Source organism: Mirounga angustirostris, unplaced genomic scaffold (genome assembly GCF_029215605.1).
Source record: "Mirounga angustirostris isolate CCGP_5_RB_7025 unplaced genomic scaffold, mMirAng1.0.hap1 SCAF_2, whole genome shotgun sequence".
NCBI classification, from domain to species: Eukaryota; Metazoa; Chordata; class Mammalia; order Carnivora; family Phocidae; genus Mirounga; species Mirounga angustirostris.
This window is the reverse complement of record NW_026991710.1, coordinates 31,138,765-31,158,119: the sequence shown is the minus strand read 5'-3', so window position 1 is coordinate 31,158,119 and position 19,355 is coordinate 31,138,765. Positions and strand designations below refer to the sequence as shown.

The following is a 19,355-nucleotide window of genomic DNA, read 5'->3' as shown; positions in this document are numbered from 1 at the left end:
AAAGAACACGTTCCCGGGAAGAAGGGATACATGACTCAGGGCAGAGCGCTCAACTAGTCGGTCACTTTAGAAACTCCTGTTGAAACGGACTGATACCCTTAGTCCACTGTGGCTCTCTAATTCTCTTCTTTCTTGGTTTATAAAACCTTGATAATGAGGTCCTTTTGAAATTGTGGTACTTGCATTTCTTTAGACTGAATTCTAGAAGAAATGGGGGATGGGGAAGGAAAACAGGGGGGTGGGGTGAGATGGGGTGAGGAAAGATTACAATTCCTCTGTGTTTTTAAATATCCATGCGAGGTGAATATGTGATACGATGTTTACCTTCTGGAAAGCTTTACCTTTGTGTTTTCTCTTGCAGGGGTGACTTGATTTGAAGAGTTCTAAGACACTGAAGACTTACAAGATAAGAAGTTGCCTGGGGGATTTTTAAAAATTTTTATACAGTTTCTATTGCGGAGTCTGCAGACATGGGGATAAAAGCTAAAAGGGAATATTTGTGCTATGCTGGATACAGAATTCAGTTTGCTTGGAAACAGGTTTTGGGTTAAAAAGTCTGATGGAAAATTTATTACATTTCCAGTGAAGAAAAGAGCTCATTATTTCAATTTTCCCCAACCACCGTACCTCCCAATCCCCATTCCCTGGCCTTGGTACACCTTGCAGTTTTTCCAGCACGATCCCTCTGTGCAGTGGAACTATTTGTGTGCACTCTGAGCTGATGCTCGGGGGTGTTGATGTGTGGGTGACTGTGAGTGCGCGTGCATGCACACGCACGTGCACGCATCCACATCTGTGTGCACACGCACCTCTGTTCTCCCAACCCGTAGGTCTCATTTTGCAACTGGTTGCAAGAAGATCCTCTTGCAATTTAATTGTTACAGAAGATAAAGATGAAACTTCAGTGGGGGTGGAAGGTCCTTGCAGATAGTCTGGTCTAGCCCTGAATAATTGGTCATGGAGTCAGATGGAACCAGGTGCCAGACTTTTGAATCTTGGACCAAGAAGTCAACATTAACTCGCCGCCACCATGCCACTCCTTGGTCACTGATAAAATATTGAGAGTATGTTTTTTTTAAACTTGCGCTAAGCAGTTCTTACTTTGTCCATTGAATAAAGGGGGACAGTAGTTTAAAATGACTAAAATCAAAACAACAAAATGCCTGTTTTGACAACCCAAGGCCAAAACAAAACAAATACACCCAACTTCCGATGTAAAATGGGCCTGTACCTTCCTCTGGCATGTTTTCCGAGGGCACTTCCTATTTCATATCCTGTAACCGAGGCTCATTGAAAAGATTCTGGAGGGTCGCATTTCCCCTGGAAGCCTGGAAAACCCCACTTTTATGTATTTATTTGTTTAGCTATACAGTGTACGAAACCCCCGCGAGAATCAGAGGCAGACATAGTGGCGAATTTCTGACCGGCGGGGGCGGGGGGCCAGGAGCGTCCAGTTACAGGTGCCCCCATGTCAGTGTGGGTGTGGTGCCTGGGGGCACTGATGTTATCTCAGAGAGAAAGAGCATCTTTCTCATTTCACCCCCAAAGAGGATTTCCATAAAAATGTCATTTCAAGCATTTACTGTCAATTTACTCATTCCGTTCTGTTTCTGGCATCAAACCACAAATTTCCAACCTTTGAAATGAATGGTAGGTTCAATTGCACGTGAATTTTTTCTGACAACTGATAAGAGCTGTACATGTGATGTGTCCATACATCTACACACAGGACTAGGGGAATCGGTATGGAGAGAAATTCCGCTAAAGACCAGAAAGGAGCAATAGAAGAATTTTGGGGTGTGTATTAGTGTAAATACTATATGTGCAGTCTAGACCAATAGTTTTAGTTAAAAAAAAAAAAAAGGCATCATTTTTGGCTTGAAAAGTATAATGCCCTCAAATGGTGAGGGACAAAATGTAAGATATTCCTTCAGCTTTAATTATTTTTTAATTTTATTCAGGTCAGAGCACTTTTTTATAGTAATACAACAAGCAAGAGAATACTGAAAAATATTTAAAATTGTGTTTATACCAAGAGTACGTTTTAAATATTTTCTAATACTTGAGCAGTTTTTGTCTGGTTGGCTTTCAAACATGCCAAAAGTTAAGCATTCAGTGTTTTAACACATAAGCTTTTTACTAATAAGAATTCTTAAGTGTTCCCAAAGCAGCTGATGTTTACAGGGCTTGTGTTTTTCTTCCTTCTGTGGAAGGACTGGGGGTCCATAACCAACTTACTATACAAAACACTAATGATGGGCTGTCTTCTGGTAGAATGAGTGAGTTGGCTGCAACCTTGATGTAAAAATTTGTAAAGGAAATTTTTCACCATTTTGAGTGTCAATAGTATTTTTAACTGTCTGGTTTGTACTTTCACAACTTTTGTACTACCAAAGCAGAGTTAAAAATAAAAACGTTAAACACACTGTGCTGTTTTTTGAACAATTCACCCTGTTGGTGCCTTGTCTACTGAAAATGTGGTTGTGGTGGCACGATTCATATTGAGCCTCATGTTACCGTGCCTCATCTCTTAGGTCTGAATTGACCAGTGATCCCCACTGGATGTCAATCCCCACTTCCTCCCCCCTCCCCCCAGTAACACCACTCCCCACCCCCTGATAATTATTTTTAGAATTTGGAGATCACTTTGAATGTGCAGAAGAGTTACAGAATCGGTACAGAGAGTTTTTGTGTGCCCTTCACCTCAGTTCCCTTCGTGTTAACATCTCGCATCATGGCAGACCAACGATCGAAACTAAGAAATGAAGCCCCAGGACCATACTACCAGTTAAGCAAGCCGCCTCTTTGTTCGGATCCCACCTGTTGTGCTGATCATGACCTAGGATCGCCCACTGCAGTTAGTTGTCTGGTCTCTGAGCTGTGATGGTCCCTCTTCTTTTTCATGGGGTTCATGATCCCATGATTTACAGTGTAGCCTTCTGTAATTTTGTAGAATGCCCATCAGCTTCAGTCTGCCGGCTATTTCTCCTGATTCGATGGGGGATTTGTGTTATGGAAAGGATCCGCAGAGGCGATGTGCCCTTCCCGTAACAGGGGAACGTGATGTCCATGCCTGTCACCAGTGGTGTTAGCCTTGATCATTTGGTTGAGGCCGTGGCCACCAGCTTTCACTTTGGTCTTTCCCTTTGCGGTGAACATTTGAGAGGAGATCCTTTGAGATTAGGCCAATATCCTGTTTCCGCTTAAGTTTTCACTTATTAATTTTACCATCTGTATTAGTTTCTTAGGGCTTATGTAACAAATTGCCACCAACTGGTTGGCCCCCAACCACAGAAATGTATTCTTCCATGGTTTAGGAGGCCAGAAGGCTGCGATTGAGGTGTCTTCAGGGTTGATTCCTTCTGAAGCCCCTAAGGGAGAATGTGTTCCATGCGTCTCTCTGAGCTCCTGGCCGCTGCTGGCCGTCCTTGGCGTCCCTTGCTTTGTGGCCACTTCGCTCCCATCTCTGCCTGTCTTTCCATGGCTGTCTTTCCTGTGTGTGTGCCTTTGTCTGCTCTTCCCCTGAGATGCTTCATTTTAACTTCTTTACATTTGCACAGACCCCAATTTCAAATAAGATCCCGTTCACAGGAACCAGGAGTCGGGACTTCAATACCTCTTTTTAGGGAACACAGTTGAACCCACAACACCATCCACTGGTGGATCTTGCCTGCAACAGTTATGACTGTGGTGGTGGTGGGGGGCGCTCTTTCAGGTTAGTGTCTGTGTCCTTTTGATAGGGCTCCATGCTCTTTATTCTCCCTTCCTCCCTCCCTCCCTTCCTCTCTTCATCTCTTCCTTTTTCTTTTACCCTTTGGCTCATTCTCACTTTGTGGAACTCAAGATGCTCCAGGCTCATCTTGTCGTCTTGCATTTTTCTTGCCTCAGCCCTAGAACTGACCACTAACCAAGGAGCCTTTGTTCCTCTTTACTGTAGAATTGGATTTAGAAACCAAGTTCAGGATAGTAGGTGTGCTCATGGAAGCAGGGACCTCACTGCTTCTAGGCTTCTATGCATACACACACACACACACACACACACACTACTACCCCATGTGTATACACACTTCGTTCCTTTCTCTGTCTTTAGAACAAACCTGAGCTGGGACTGGTACTGACTGGAGTCTAGCTCCACAGAGCTCATTCTAAACTTACTGCGTTCCTCGTTTATAACTTTGGTCTCCAGGGAGAAAACCTGGTTCTTACTGTCTAAAATATTTTTACGTAGTTCAATCCTAGCATACATATAAAGTTTGAATACAGAGCCCTGGGAGAAACAAATGTATCAGCTAGAGCACGGTGTGTGCGTACAGTTCATCTAGTTGTTTCGCCTTACAGTAGCCAGCAAAAACCCTGGGTGCCTGGGGCTTAGGTCAGCTCCTTTGTTCCCCACCCCTCAGCGTGGTGATGTGATTCAGTTTTAACGAGGAGTCATTTGTCATTGTCTGCATGCCATCTTTCCTTTATGTCCCGGTTAGAATTTTCAAAATTTATACACAGCAAAGTTCACTCTGGTACCTCCTTGGATCTGGGTTTTAAATTTTCCTGGGATTTTGTTGTTGTTGCCTTGAAAATAAGATGATCAATAAGGGCTTATGTTAAGGAAGTGGAAAAGCTGACCTGATCATTTCAGTTCGTGAAAACCAAGAAATCCAGAATGTATGCAATAGGGAGAATGTTAGAAATTCCCCCCAAATTCCTCATTTTAGTCAGAAGGGGTCACTTGGCGTGATGGGGTTTATTCTTAATTGGTCAGTCTTTGTTGTTTTTTTAAAATTTGAGAGAGAGCATGGTGAGGGGAGAGGCAGAAGGAAAGAGAGAAACTGAAGCAGATTCTGTGCTGAGCGCCGAGCCTGACGCAGGACTCAAACCCACAAGCTTGAGACCATGACCCAAGCCGAAATCGAGTCACAGTCTTAACTGATTGAGCCACCCACGCACCCCTAATTGGGCAGCCTTTTGATCCTCTAGCACAAGTGCCCTGCAGAGTGGGTGGGGCCGAGTCACTTGGCTTTCATGTCTCTCTCAGCTTTTAGGGGAGCAATGAGCAGTGGACGTGTTGTGCCTGCAGCCATTCTGTTCTACAGGGAGGCAGAGCACCACCCTTGCAACGTCAGCTTGAATAATTCGTTCAGCTCTCTCCCGGTCCCGACAGGTCCCGAGTGAATTTGCCGACTGTCCATGGCCTTGTATGCTCCTGCACTTCCTTCTCAACTCACTCTTGGTATCTTAGGCATCTTCCACCCTAATCTGGTATAACAAAAAGGTGAAGAACCCTTCCTTCTCTCCCACTGAGGGCAGCAGAATGTTATAGAGGCTAGGAAGTGGGGTCCCACGATTCAGTCCTGGTCAGCGAGGGCTTGGCTGTGGTCAAAGGGGACTGTTTTGCACCTGAGGTCCTTGCCAGTTTCTGGATCCTCTGACCCTTTTTTTGTGGGTGGAATAGGTTGTTTCTACCGAGGGCTTCCTTTGCACATTCCTCATCTTCCCAGACCCGTTCTTCAGGACTGCTCTTAGATCTTCCCGGGGGCCCCTAACTGTCTCTCCAAAGACCTGAAAGGACGCCTGGGACTGCTCTGTCCCTGGCATTCTGGGCCAGCCCAGCTGGGCCACCCAGATCAGCAGGTGTCCGGACCTGCTGGGTTTTCTGCCTTGCACAGAGCTGGCACTCGCCCCCTCTGCTGGCCGAATGGGAGAACTGCAGGGAGCGTGGCTTCTAGGGTCGTCTGTCGGTCTTTTTTCAGGGCCTGGCGGGCAGAAGGCGTTCATGATTATCTGCCGAATGAATGAATAAACAAAAGTCTACCTTTAAAAGCGAAAGACTATCATTAGCTCTTTTGTGGGCATAAAAGTGCAAGTTTGGGTCTTTCCTCACCCATTTCCTGACTCTGCCAATTTCTTTTCTTTCTCATCAGAGACCAGTGTCGTACCCGGGAGCTCGTGTCCCCGCGAGTGTTAGCCTGCGTGCTGGTGGGAGTGACTCGAGTTCCATGCCCCGAGTCCCGTCACGGAAGTGATGTGACTTTGCTCTTGAGCTTGAATCCCGGCTCCGCCACTCGGAAAGTGACCTAACCTTTCTGAGCTTATATCATCTTATAAGAGGACCTCTCACAGGGCTATTCAAGGGGTCGAAAAGCACGCAAGGTCGTGGTGCCTGCTGCCGTCTGCACGTCCGGCCCCGACTCAGGGCGCCGCCGTGGACAGCGGCCCCGCGCCGTGACTTGGTCAAGGCTCCGCGTGCCTGTGTCGCACCACAGCTGGCCGGCGAGGCCCGGGAAGTGGCCTGGCACCCAGCTTTGTGCAAGAGTGGCGCTGAGCCCGGGAGTGCGTTGCTCGGACGTGAACCACAGACTGCCAACGCCTCCCGGAAGGGCCACAGGCTGGGGAGGGTCCAGGTTTTGAGGAGGCGGAAGCGCAGGGGCAGGAAAAAGATCTGAGGGGGCGGCGGAGGCTCGATGAGGCCCCACCTCGCCCTTCTGGGAAGGGGGCCTCCTCCTCTGGGGAATTCTTCGCCTCCCTCTGAGAGCCGAGCCCTGGGCCTGGCTGCCCTGGCTGCCGCCGGGCTGGACCGAAGCGGGCCCGGGACACCTCTACCCGTGCCCTGGCCAAATGCAGCCCCTTTGCGATGTGCGCCCGCGGGCGCTGGAGGAAGTGGCCGAAGCTGTAGGCTGAGGGGCCGGGGGCGCCCATGTTCCCCGCCGTGTGGAAACCGGCGCCAGGAAAGGAAGAGGCTTCCCAGCCGCGCCACGTTCACCCCCGCGCGGGGGGAGAGAGGCAGGCCTGGTGGCTTTCAGGCCCCAGGCTCCGTGGGCCCTGAGGACCGGCTGCCCTTCGGAGTTTTAGGAACGGGCCAAGGCCATTCCCCGTTTGCGTTGAGTTTCTGTGGCGACAGGGACGGCCACAAAACCCCGGGGCTAAGGCGCTCGTTCACAGCAAGACCGGGCAGGGGGGCCACGTGGGCACGCAGGCCCTGGCGTCGGGCCCAGAGGCGCCTGGGAGCCGGGCGGCCGGCGGCGTCTCCCCGGAAGCGCCCTCGCACGCCCGCCCCCTCCTCTTGCTTTGGGATAACCTGCCGGCGGAGTACAGATTTGGCCTTCTGCGACCTTGCCTTCTAGGGACGGCAGTCCTCCCACTCTGGAGTGAGGAGAGCGGGCCTTTAGGTGCTTGCGAGGTACCCGGCTCACGCGCTTAGCCCCGGGCCGGGTACCGGCAGCGCCCGCTCGGCCCCCTGCCGCGGACGTGCCGGGTGCGGGTCCTTCTCAGGGAAATAGGCCGTAGAACGAGGCAAGTGGCCGTTTGAGAGTCGGTTCTTGATGTTTCTGTCACGTTCACTTTGCTTAACATTTGAAGATGAACTCGCGGTGGGGGTGGGGGTGGGGGCAGGGATTGGGGGTAGGAGGACCGGGGAGAAGAGGGGAGCTGTAATATCTACTAGTCCCGACCTTCTCTTGGCACCAGGTTAGATACCTTAAGCTAAATACCAGTCTCTGCGCTGATACTGAATGGCCGCGGGGGGTACAAGATAAGGACGAGAACAAGGTAATGGCTCCCTCTGTGTTTATTCAGGTTGTCATTTAATCTTATCACTCTCACGATAAGACATGAATGTCGTAGAGTCATCTCAGTGAGTGTAAAAAGAACTTGATTTCGGGGCGCCTGGGTGGCTCAGCTGGCTAAGCATCCAGCTCTTGGTCTGGGCTCAGGTCATGATCTCAGGGTGGTGGTGTCAGCCCTGCATCGGGCTCCGCCCTCAGTGGGGAGTGTTGCTCTCCCTCCCTCTCCATCTGCCCCTCCTCCTGCTTGCATGTGTGCGTGCGCAAGCCCTCTCTCTTGAAAACATAACTAAGTAACTAAATAAATCTTAAAAAAAAAGAACTTGATTTCTTATTTGCAAGTGAATCTAGCTGAGAAATCACGGGTTAAATGTTCTTAGAATTGGCATGCCTGGGTGGCGCAGTTGGTTAAGGGTCTGGCTCTTGGTTTTGGCTCAGGTCACCATCTCATGGGTCATGGGATTGAGCTCCCAGTGGGGCTCCGGGCTCAGTGTGGAGTCTGCTTGGGTTTTTGTCTCTCACTCTCCCTCTGCTCCTCCCGCTGTGTGCTCTCTCTCTCAAATCAATCAATAAATAAATCTTTAAAAAAATGTTCTTGGAATCATAACACAATACCCAAATCACAAAATTTATGGGTTTATTACGAATGAATATCTTAATGTTGACCAAATCAGACAAAAACCAAACCAAACCAATCCTCTATTGAAATAACAAACTGAACCTACCAAACCTCCCAGGGTTTCTGTCTTGCCTTAAATGCATTTTATTTTATAAAAACTTACTTGGGGCGATGAAAGATAAAAAAAAAAAAATAGGTCAGTTTTAATGCCATAACTATTCACCTCAAACACAGTATGACTTAAATTTGTAATGAAGCATAAATTATTGTGTCCTAATGCGGAAAATAAAATAAAGAATAATCCTAAGAGTAAGAAATACACTAAATTTGAAGTGCCTCCACACTGCATTTTTGAGATGATTGTTAATGATGTAGGTAGAAAAGGATTTACTCAGTTTGGAAATGATTTAAAATTATTAGAAGTGGTTGGGGCAGCTGCCTGGCTCAGGCGGTAGAGCATGCAACTCTTGATGTTGGGGCTGTAAGTTCAAGCTCCACGTTGGGTGTAAAGATGGTTGTCTCCATGGGGAAGCTGTATTATGTAGTCCTTAACAAGGACCAGTTTGTTGTTCAATCTGTGTGACCATGGATGAATTATATAGCTTTTTGAGCCTCCATTTCCCCATCTGTGAAATGGGGATAATCATACCTCCAACTCATGGGGTCATGGTGGGACTTAGATGATGCATATGCACAACTTAGACTGTATGAAATGCATAACAAATGGTGGTTTTGAAAAAAGCTATATTTGCACCTATAAGAAACCCAAACCCATAACTTGATGGCTCCCATAAATTATCACTGAATAAGATTTCTATATCAATAATTGTATTGTTTGGCAAATTATTATGAAATGGTTTCTTTGCTGATAAATTTTTCTGGTTAGGAATTTTCCCCTCTATAATAAATTTTAAATACCGTAACAGTCCTTGGCTTGTCTCCTGGCTAATGGCTGATGTCATGAAAATCTGAGAGCCTATGATCTTATGGCTTTGTAAGTGGGTAATTTAAAACTTTTGATTCCTTTCTAAGTGTCGATATTTAAGACCGGGAAAGAACGTTCGTTAATGGGGAGAGACCATTAGCCCTCTTTGACCTATGAAATTGTCCTTTTTTATATGAGTACCAAGGTTTATATGCACCATTGTCTGTAGCTTTGACTATTCTGGAAAGGATGAGTAGGATCTGGAAATGAAATTATTTTTGTGATTTTTTTTTTAAAGTTGGTGACTGACATCAAGAGAAAATGTTATGGTTTTGCTTTCAAAATAGCTAGATCCCGACTAAACAAATACTCCCATCGGCCTGTCTCCCAACTGCCTTGTGCAGATTGGTTGGGAATGTATAGTTTTGATAAGGGAGATGAGTAAAATTCTGTTTACCTTGTGGTCTCTAGGTCATGTTTTACTCCAGTTTTATATTAACTACTCCAAAATCCTTAAAAGCAGAAAATTCAGAAGTTTCCTAAAAATCAGGTTCAAAGGATGAGGATGAGTGGTATTGGGGTGTACGTTTTCACATTTGCTTGTGTACGGCTAAGTGTGCATTCTAAGTGTATATGGCTCACATATATGTTGTCAAAAATACTACTTCAGTTTTGTCTATTTACAAAGTGCTTTTATAGATAGTTCATTTGAGCTTCTAAATCAGTGGTTTTCAAAGTAGGTTTCATAGAACCAAGGGGTATGGGAAGAAAGTGTTAAAACTTTGATATTTAATTGTTAATCCATCTTAATATTGCTTTGTCGGGTATATTGACATAGTTCAAGAGGTACGTTTAATTGTAATTGTAAGTGTGCTTCTCTTAGGGATAAGAGCACACACTTTTTTTTTTATTGGTAACTGCTGCAAGATCAGGAAGATGTGGCAATTCCTAGTCTATAATCTTGGTGTTTCTCCATGTGTGGCTGGAGAATTACCCACACCAACCATGCAGATGCCAGGTCCCCGCCCAAGACCTATGGAACCCGAATCTCTGGGAGGTGAGGCCCAGAAATCTGCTGTTTGGAAACAAGCACCCTGAAATTTGAGAATATCTGCTTTCAGCTTAGGGGGTAGGAAGGATCCCCGTTTTACAGGTGGGGAAAGTGAGGGTCAGGAAAGTTAAGAAATGTAAACTCAAGGTCACACAGTGAGCAAGAAGCACAGACTGATTCCACCCCCATTTCTTCAGATTACAGAGGTGTGTGTGTGTGTGTGTGTGTGTGTGTGTGTGAGTGCTTGGCACGTGCCATGTCCTCATAACCCCTGAGACCTGGAGCTCGGAATGCATGGCTACAGAGCCAACCTCCGGGGGACATCTGAGTCTTGTTACACAAACACACATCCTTCCTTTCTTACTCCCTCAGGATTTTAAAGATTGAGTTCAAAATGAGAGAAAAATGTGGTCAGCCAAGTTTCCCATTGCTTGGTCCCAAACTTTGGTTTTCTTGAGGGTTTTGTCTCAAATGGAGATTAAGCTCCTCGGAGTCCCGTGGTCTCAGTCTAGAGACCAAACCTTCACCGAGTCCTCGAATTCTACTCTCTGACCCCTTTCCATGGACCACTGTAAAGCACCATTGCTCAAACAGAGCAGGGCAGTCCGGGAGTGAAAATCATGAATAATAGATGTAATTTCTTTTCTCTTGGATTCACATAGACTTGTGCTTCTGTGGCCCTGCATTTATACCTTGATGGCCACATACCACAATCTCCCAATGAGCATCCAGAATCTTCGCTGCAGGAGGTGTCCTAACTGTACTGTGGGGAGCTGTTCCTCATTCCCTCAACAAATGATGGATTGAGTTCCTGCCTCGTGCCCTACGCTATCCTAGATGGAGGCACAAGGCACTGGTTTGTTACAGTTGCTTTAGCTGAAAACCACAGCTAGTAGTCGACTGCAGCCGACTGATTTAATGTGGCAGGTAAGAATCATCCATAATCAGCATATTTGATAGGGGTGTCTACAGTGTTGTTTCTTCAAGTGGCCGAGGGTGCTTTGAAGGTCAGATGGCTTATAGCCGTCTACTATAACCTCCTGCATCGGAGGAACTTACCAATTTAGTAAATCAGTGTGCAACTTATTTTTCCCACACATTAACAGGGAAAGCGCTTACCGGGAGAAACAAATGTTAGCTTGTCTCTGTTTAATTATCACCAGTTCCAAAATAGAGGGTTTGAAAATAACTGAGGTTTACTCTGGAGTTTAAAACAAAAACAAAACAAAAAACCCCCCAGAAAGCAAGGATTTCCACATTTTCATCATAAAGTTCACGTCCAAGACTGGAGGCCTCACTCCTGTGACCTCACAGAGACAAAATGAAGGACGTCAGATCTTTGCTCACATGCTTGGATTCTGTGGCCCTTCATTCTTCCGCGGGCCTCCTCCTTGGAAATACTGATGGAAGACTCAGGAAGAGAGAGTCTGATCCTTTGGGTCAGAGGCAGAGTGAAGCAGAAAGGGAGAAACAGTGACTGGCCAGCAGTTACTAAGTATGGACAAAATGGGCGTGTGCTAAGCAGCCTCAAATTCTCTTTGTGCCTTTAAACATCTGGTTTGACAGTTACAACAATTTGCTACTCTCTGCCTTGGAAACCAGAGAAAAACATTTACTTTTCTATTTACATGATGGTCCAGCTTGCCCCAGTAAAAAATGTATACATACGCACACACACACGCATACAATATAGAAATAATTTTATATCAAAATCAAGATTTAATGTGGTAAATAGCCACATGACACAATTTGCTTAGATCATGAAAGACCAGGATGTCCCCTCCTAATCAAAGCCAGTGACTTCCATTCAGAGTGCATCTGTGCTTTCAAGTTGTCCAGAATATTTTAAAAGTTCACTATTGCCAATCATCACTTTTCTGATAGGGGGTGGCACTAGGCCATAGAAAGACACTCCACAGATTAGGATGCTTAGTCAGTTGCTAGACAACCTGGTGGATAAAGCTAAAATCTGAAATTTCTTTTCAATCTGAAGATTCGGACATCCTTTGGTAGAGCCTGGATATGGGGGTAGACAAAAGGCGTCATGACAGCTTAAAAAAAACAAACAGACGCTCAAAAATCTTGGTCATCTGCTAACCTTTCTGAAGCAGTTATTTGCACAAAAAATCTTTAAAACTTAGGAGAACTGTTAACATGGTGAAGTATCCGCAGTGGTCTCAAAATGGGAAATTACGTACAGGTGCCAAGCAAAGAGACCTGTCTGCACTAACTCCTCACCTTACCTTACCCCTTTTCTGTCTGAATTTTCTTCTTTCATCCTTCTGTTGTAGAGATGGCCACGGGAAGTCAGGATACCTTGTAGCTGTCCAGTCCTCCTTCCACTGGACCAAAAGTTCAATCCCTTTCTGTTACACCAAGTGTGAGTACAATTTTTCAACCTCTTGCAAACTGGCTCTCTCCCAGGCTCTTGTGTTCTGAGGCCCTGGCGTACCAGACACAGCAAGCTGACCACCTCAACACTCAATGTCTATTCTCCCTCTTCTTGGTAAGCGAATCCTGAATTCAATTGGAAAATCCAGACAGAGAAATAAGTTTTCTTAGCCTTTCTTGCATCTAAATGTGACCGCGTGACTAGATGTTGACCAAGGAGGTATAAATGGAAGGGAGGGAGATTCCTTCCTTCTTTTCCCTGCATGGAAAGCAAATGTAATGACTGGAATACACAGTAATCTTGAGAAGGAAGCCAAGATGATAGGATCATGGGTCCCTGATAGGATGGAACTCTTACCACCCTGGACTGCTAACTCTGGACTTCTTCTAATACTTCTTCTCAATACATCTCTATTTTTATATAAGCCATGTATCACATGCAGCTGAACCTAATCCCAACAGATATACTTTGGGAAACTCTTGAAGGGACCACTCTCAAATAGGAAGCATTCCGTGTACTAAGTACAATAGCAAATCCTCCGATTATGCAATTAACAATGACAACAGCTTATATTTTCAGTGCTCGGTGTGACCTTATATGTGGAGCTGGCGTGTCACCAAACAAACCCAGGGTAATGTATGTCTGGTGAGCATTTGTAAGGGTGCCATCCTTAAAGATGCTGGGAAGCTCAGAAATCACCTTTTTATTTAAATGATCACCAAAGTGCAGCGATGACATTGACAATGTTAGAGTTTTCAGTTGTGAGGACATAAAGCCATTCTTCAAGGATTTGTTGTTAACTGGTAAGACTTAGCCTTTTATTGCGTGCCTACTGTGTGCCAGGCACTATGATAAATACTTGCATAATCTCATTCAATCTTTATAAATACATACTATTATTCTCACTTAACGGATGGGCAAATAGAAGGGAAAAATTATTTACCCGAGGTCGTGTGGCAAAGCTGGATATCAAACCAAGGTCAGCCAGGTTTCAGAGCCTGTGTTATGAAATGCCATATGAGAGCATCTCCCATGTTCTTATTTTTCCAGAGAGACTTGACCATCCTCTAAATTCACTGAGTCACGTCAGAATGGCAGTTCTTGCTTTTATAAATCAGAGGGCTGGCATCCAGAGAGGGCTGTGGCTCATCCTTAGGTAAGATCGGAGTACGTGGTGTCATGAGTTTGAACGGCAGGGACAAACAGCCAAAGCCATTCTCAGCAAATGGACTGGTTCTCCTGTAACTCAGTAGTGCAGCTCTCGAAATGGAAAGAAACATCAAGGCTTACTGACAGTCTGGGAAATGAGAACCACCTTTGAGTTACAACAGACAGACACATATGTTGTTATATTTTAATCAGAATCGACATTAAGTGGCATAAAACATCTATCTCTTCGCTCTTCCCAATCTCATGAACTTAAAACTCAAATACAACACAAGCAGTTTTCAGAATTATTTTGGCGGCCTTCCCAGTCCCAAAGGAGATTAAAAAGTAATAATGTAAAAAAGTTAAGGTCAAGGTGTCCTAATATCACAGCTAATGACTAACCATTTGCTTACTGGTGGCTTCTGCTCCATCCTGAAGCCTGCTGAGTTTAACTCCATGTCAAACAAGTGGTTAGTGATTAGTTCCCTGGGTGACTGTCCCTGAAGGCAAGCCATGCTCTGGGGACACACTAGGCACTTTCAGTGGGGGTAGCTACTTCTTCCAGGTTGGGTACAATGTCTGGCTCTCAAAAGCAAGACAACGAATTTACAAACAGAATGTTCTGTGATTCTGTGCCCTTGGTGGTGGTGGGAGGGGTGGGGATTAAGCGCTGGGATTTCAGAGCATTCTCGAGCACATCTGTCCCAGATGTTCTGGAGGGAGATGTGGGTCGACGAGCAGGCTGTTTGATTCCCGCATGTGCCGTGGGCACCTGCACTCTGATTTTTAATCTGGCGCCCTGAGTGATCGCCCGTTGACACAGGGGTGCTGTCCATACTTAACAACAAGCGGCCTGGTGCGGGCACCCGCGATCATCAGCGCGGATGCTGACGCAAACCACCTGTAAGGCTGCGGGGGGCGCAGGCTGCGGGGCACCAGCTCCGACCACGGAGCATGCGTACCCCACGTGCGCGCAGCCACACCTGCTCAGGGCCCTAATCTGCCTCATCCACGTCTTCTCCAGCGGTAGCTGCTTCTAAGGCTGCGAGGGCTTCGGCCACGGCCGCATCCTCGTCCTCCGCGTCCCTACCCGGCTCTCCCGCGGAGCCAGGTGCATCCTCCCACCCGGTTCTCCAATCGACCACGGGCGCGGCCTGAGCAGCATCCTCTGCTTCAAAGTAGACACTTAGGTCTTCTGTCGCCGCGGCCTCGCTTAACGAATCCCAACTTCTCTTCAAGGGGAAGGGCATGTTCGAACCGTGCTCCCCCACCCTGGGGGAAACTCCCGCCGGGGCTTCGTCGTCAGTCTGGCTCTTGGAAAGACAGTCCTTTTCTTCCGGATCAGCTTTGTCTACAGTGGAGCCCCGAAGGGGAGGGTAATCCGGGGCCGGTATCTGGAGGTCATGGTCTTGTACTCGCAAGGCAGGACCTTCTGCCCTGGAAGAAGCTCTGGGGTCCCCATTTCGGACGAGCTGGGTCTCTTGCGAGGCCGGCAGCACACTGTCCTGTTGTCCTTCCGGGAAGGGTTGAGTTGGGGCGACGCTGTGCGCGGTCCTGACGCAGGAGCCCCTGTCTCCCCGGTGGGGCCCATGAACCCCAGTGGGCTGCAGGGGGGCGGGGGCGGGGCCAATGCCGTTGATGGCACTGCCAGCCCTGTCCGCACAGTATCCCCCCGCCGTGTCCCCCTGAGGAGGCGGTCCTGGGGGAGGCCAGTGGGGCTCCTGCCCGCCGCAGGCTCTGCCTCTGCTGGCCGTCCTCTTCAGGCCCTCGCTCTGCAGCTCGTTTTTGTGCACGAGGACTTGGCCGCTCTGTTTGCCTTTCAGTTTACCCGCGTCACCTTCATCCACCTTGTAGCTGTTCACCTCGTTGACATAGCCAGGGGAGGGCACTTGAACCGGATCAAAGAGATAGCTGGGGGTGACAAGGATGAGGGTCAGGCTAAACACGAATTCACTTTATTCGTTACTACCTTTATGAATAACTAGCTTCCATCACTAATATTTTCTCCTGCAGGCTCTGCCTCCTTCTACTATTCCTGTTAATTTCTGCGATTATTCCGTTAAGCCTATATGTGTGTCTAAACCAATTAGATAGAGTTGGGGTAAAGGAATAGAGCCTAAGAAGAGATCCAAGAGAGAAACAAAGTAAAGTACAAAGTGATTCATGGAGTTTAAAGGCAACCAAACAGGGAAATAAAATAAATGTCCAATAACAGGGGACTAAGTGGTTAAGCACATCCCCTTAATGGAATATCGTGCAGTCGTTAAAACAATAAATATGAAGTCTGGACTAACATGAATGATACTTCTAATACTTATTATGATAAATGTTTTTTGAATAAAGCCTACCATCACATTGTGATTACAATGGAATAGAACTGATACACACATACATATGACTAAATGGATACAGCCATATAGCTACAGATGTAGAACTAGAATAATAAAAAGTGTTATTTGCGAAGGAAGCAAATTAGTCAGGTTTTAGTTTGTGTAGAATTCTATTCATGGGATCCAAATTATTCTGAAATAGAATCTGGACAAAATTAAAAACACGTATGTGATGGGCGTGGTTTATTTTCAGCGACGCCCTGTCAGGCATCATCTCTGAAACCCAAGCTTTTCTTTGTGCTGACGCTCTCTGGGGAACTGGAGAGTCAACTAAACCAAATCTGCTCTCAGAGCATTATGTCGTTCCCAACGTGCTCTGAGCGGTGAGCAAAACAAGTTTAAAAATCTAGGCCACATGTCCTCTTAAATGATATCAAAGCAGTTCCAAACTCATAATTTCTTAGCAATGGTGGTCATGCCCCAAGAGGGATAAATGCACGAAATCCATGCATGGTCTTTAGAAGGGCCCCCACGGGAATCCCAGATTCCTCCACTCAGAGGTTTTTTTTTCAACATTACCTTTGTATCATTTTACAGCACCTGCACCCCATCTGGATTGTTTTTTGTTACCATCTGGAAAAGAAAGTTAAAAAGGAGAGAACACAGTGAATGACACGTGAATAGAAATTACGTTTGCTTTCTCTTCCTTAGATACTCCAAGTTCATCGAGTCACAATTTTTGGCAAAAGGACAACACGCACGTCAGGGAGGCCATGGTTCCTGGGAACCCCTTCCTTTATACCAAATCGCGAATTCAGAGCTCTCAAACATCCACTCACACCGGTCTCTGCCAGGCCCTTTCGCCCACCCTGGGAGGTACCTGTGTCATCTCCATTCGGCAAAAGAGTTAACACAGGCTGAAGAATGCAAGGGGGAGAAAGGTGGGATTGAAAAGGATCTGTGCCATTTCCTAGCTCATCGCCTTGTGCTGGGGCCGCGGGAACCCAACCAGGGTGCAGCCACCGTGCCGCAGCGGGAGGTGTAGGAGAGAAGAGAGGACTCCTTACCAGGGGATTAGCTACTCAAGTGTTAAAGGACATCTGGCTACGGTGGCTGACCTGCGTGTTCCACAGTAGACACCCAAGGAGGTTACAGCTGCAGTCATCATGCCACGCTTACCCGGGACTAAACTGCACCTGTTCTGCCTTTCCCATGACTGGGCCACACCTGGCTCTGGGCCAAGGGCTCCACGCTCTTCCAGCTCAAGGACGGGCCCCTGGGGCCTCCTGGCAGCGGGTGGGTTCAGCTCTGTGCTGCTTTTATCTCCCACCTGCCCCTTTCCAAGTTTCGTGTTTCCTCTGACTCAAATCTTCCCTCCATGTAGAACTGATCATGTTGTTCAGATCTTTCCTCTGAAGAGCTGAAATGCTGGCGTGGAAGAACCTCTAAATCACTTCCCATTTCTAAAATCTACACCCTTTAAAAAGACAGGCCAATAACAGAATCCACAGCCCCGGTCTCTCCGTCCCTGTAAGATGTGCGCGCTAGAAGAGGGAGAGATCATTCATCATTGGCCGTGTCGCTGCCTCCCCTGGCCTCTCTTCTGTCTTCGTTCAGTTGTGGCTGAATTCCCAGGATGCCCTTCACAACTGCTTCACAAGCCTTTACTCACACGAAAAATGACCAGTGCTCTCTCATTTTTTTTTTAAGTTTTTTTTTTTTTTTTTTTTTTTAGTAATCTCTACCCCCCAACGTGGGGCTCAAACTCACAACCCCAAGATCTAGAGTTACATGCTCTTCGACTGAGCCAGCCAGGCGCCCCATGACTGGTGCTCTTTAAAAGGTTATAGACGGGTAGGTTACGGAGCCTATGTAATCCACAAATAACCTCTTATGGAGTGCTGAAAAATGGCCCCCCAAAGATATCCCCATCCCAATCTCTGGAACTTGTGAATGTTACTGCTTATGACCAAAAAACAAACAAACAACAACAACACACAAAAAACCCAAAGTCTTGGGGTGCCTGGGTGGCTCAGTTGTTAAGTGTCTGCCTTCGGCTCAGGTCATGATCCCAGGATCCTGGGTTCGAGCCCCACGTTGGGCTCCCTGCTCGGCGGGGAGCCTGCTTCTCCCTCTCCCACTCCCCCTGCTTGTGTTCCCTCTCTCACTGTGTCTCTCTCTGTCAAATAAATAAATAAAATCTTTAAAAAAAAAAAAACCACCGAAGTCTTTGCAGATGTGATCGTAGATTGGGAGTTGGGGAGATTTACTTGGATTACATGGTTCGAAGCCCAGCTTCTGACTGGCTGTATGACTTTAGGCCTCAGCTATTCCATCTGTAAATGGGACTAATCATATGTCTACCATAAGGAATTGTTGGCGATTATATGAGTTAATATTCATAAGAAGCACATACTTATTACTTGGACCTGTTTGGACACAGCATGTTAAAAAAAAAAAAAAGGGATGGAGGCCTTGCACCGAAGAAAGATAAAATCTAGTTGCCACCACACACACAGGAACAAACGCATTTACAACACCAAGTAATACTTGCTTTCTGGAATAAGGGCCAAATGGTATACTTCTATCAACTGTGGCACCGATTGAAAGATAGAAGCCCCAAGTGCCACAGAAGTTCCTCGGAGGGAGAGATCATTGGGAGCTCAGCCAGTAATTTGTGTGTACAAGCATTTCCTTCTTCAAAGCCCTCTCAATTAAATGACCCCGCTTCCAGAACCTGGAATTTTGTTCCCAGCCTCTGCTTCCACTTATGCCTATTTTCTGCTAATAATTCACAAATCAGCTGGACAAACAGGATAGATAACAAATACCACGTGCACCTCCTCCCCTCCATCAGCCCTGCTCCCCCTTTCTCCCCCCTCCCCCACCCTGCTCTAAAACTCTGCCCCCCTCTGCCTACTTGCAGTACTTTTATTTATCTTGGACTCCGTTTAAAAACACAATCAGTCAGGAGGATAGGTGGCAAAAAAGAAAAAAAAAAAAAAGGAGAAACCAGTCTTAGAAGTTTTTGAGAGAGGGCAGACTGTGGGTCATCATCATGTCATTGAAACCATCGTAAAATATTAATCGTTGTAAAAATATCAGGAAGGTCAATTTGGGGATGGGGAGTTCAAGAGGTGTAGGAGGGGAAGGTTTTCAGGAAGGAAGGAGGGAAGGGAGAGAGAGGAAAGAAGGGAGGAGGTGAGCAAGGGGCAGGCCTTGAGCCACACCTTGGGTGATCAGGTCTCAGGCTGACCAAGGTCAACCGTGGGGAAGCCTGGCCCGGCTGCCGGCCCCACCCTCTGGGGCTGGGGCCCCACCCTCTGGGGCTGGGGC

The 19,355-nt window shown here is 46.9% G+C and overlaps 2 protein-coding genes across 7 annotated transcripts in view; one reads left to right on the top strand and one right to left on the bottom strand.

Moving 5' to 3' along the window:
• Positions 1 to 2,425, top strand: part of RELL1 (RELT like 1) — a 63,194-nt gene extending 60,769 nt beyond the window's left edge. For all 3 annotated transcript variants that reach the window (XM_045881338.3, XM_064584363.1, XM_045881340.3), the window contains one exon: positions 362 to 2,425. The gene's annotated coding sequence lies outside the window, so the exon portion shown is untranslated. The remainder of the gene's footprint in view (positions 1 to 361) is intronic.
• An 11,170-nt stretch (positions 2,426 to 13,595) lies between these two features.
• Positions 13,596 to 19,355, bottom strand: part of CUNH4orf19 (chromosome unknown C4orf19 homolog) — an 82,598-nt gene continuing 76,838 nt past the window's right edge. For all 4 annotated transcript variants that reach the window (XM_045881341.3, XM_064584360.1, XM_064584361.1 and 1 more), the window contains 2 exons: positions 16,599 to 16,652; positions 13,596 to 15,600 (listed from right to left, as the gene is read on the bottom strand). In XM_045881341.3, the coding sequence (XP_045737297.1) occupies positions 14,685 to 15,600; positions 16,599 to 16,630 (948 nt within the window). In that variant the 5' untranslated portion in view covers positions 16,631 to 16,652 and the 3' untranslated portion in view covers positions 13,596 to 14,684. The remainder of the gene's footprint in view (positions 15,601 to 16,598; positions 16,653 to 19,355) is intronic.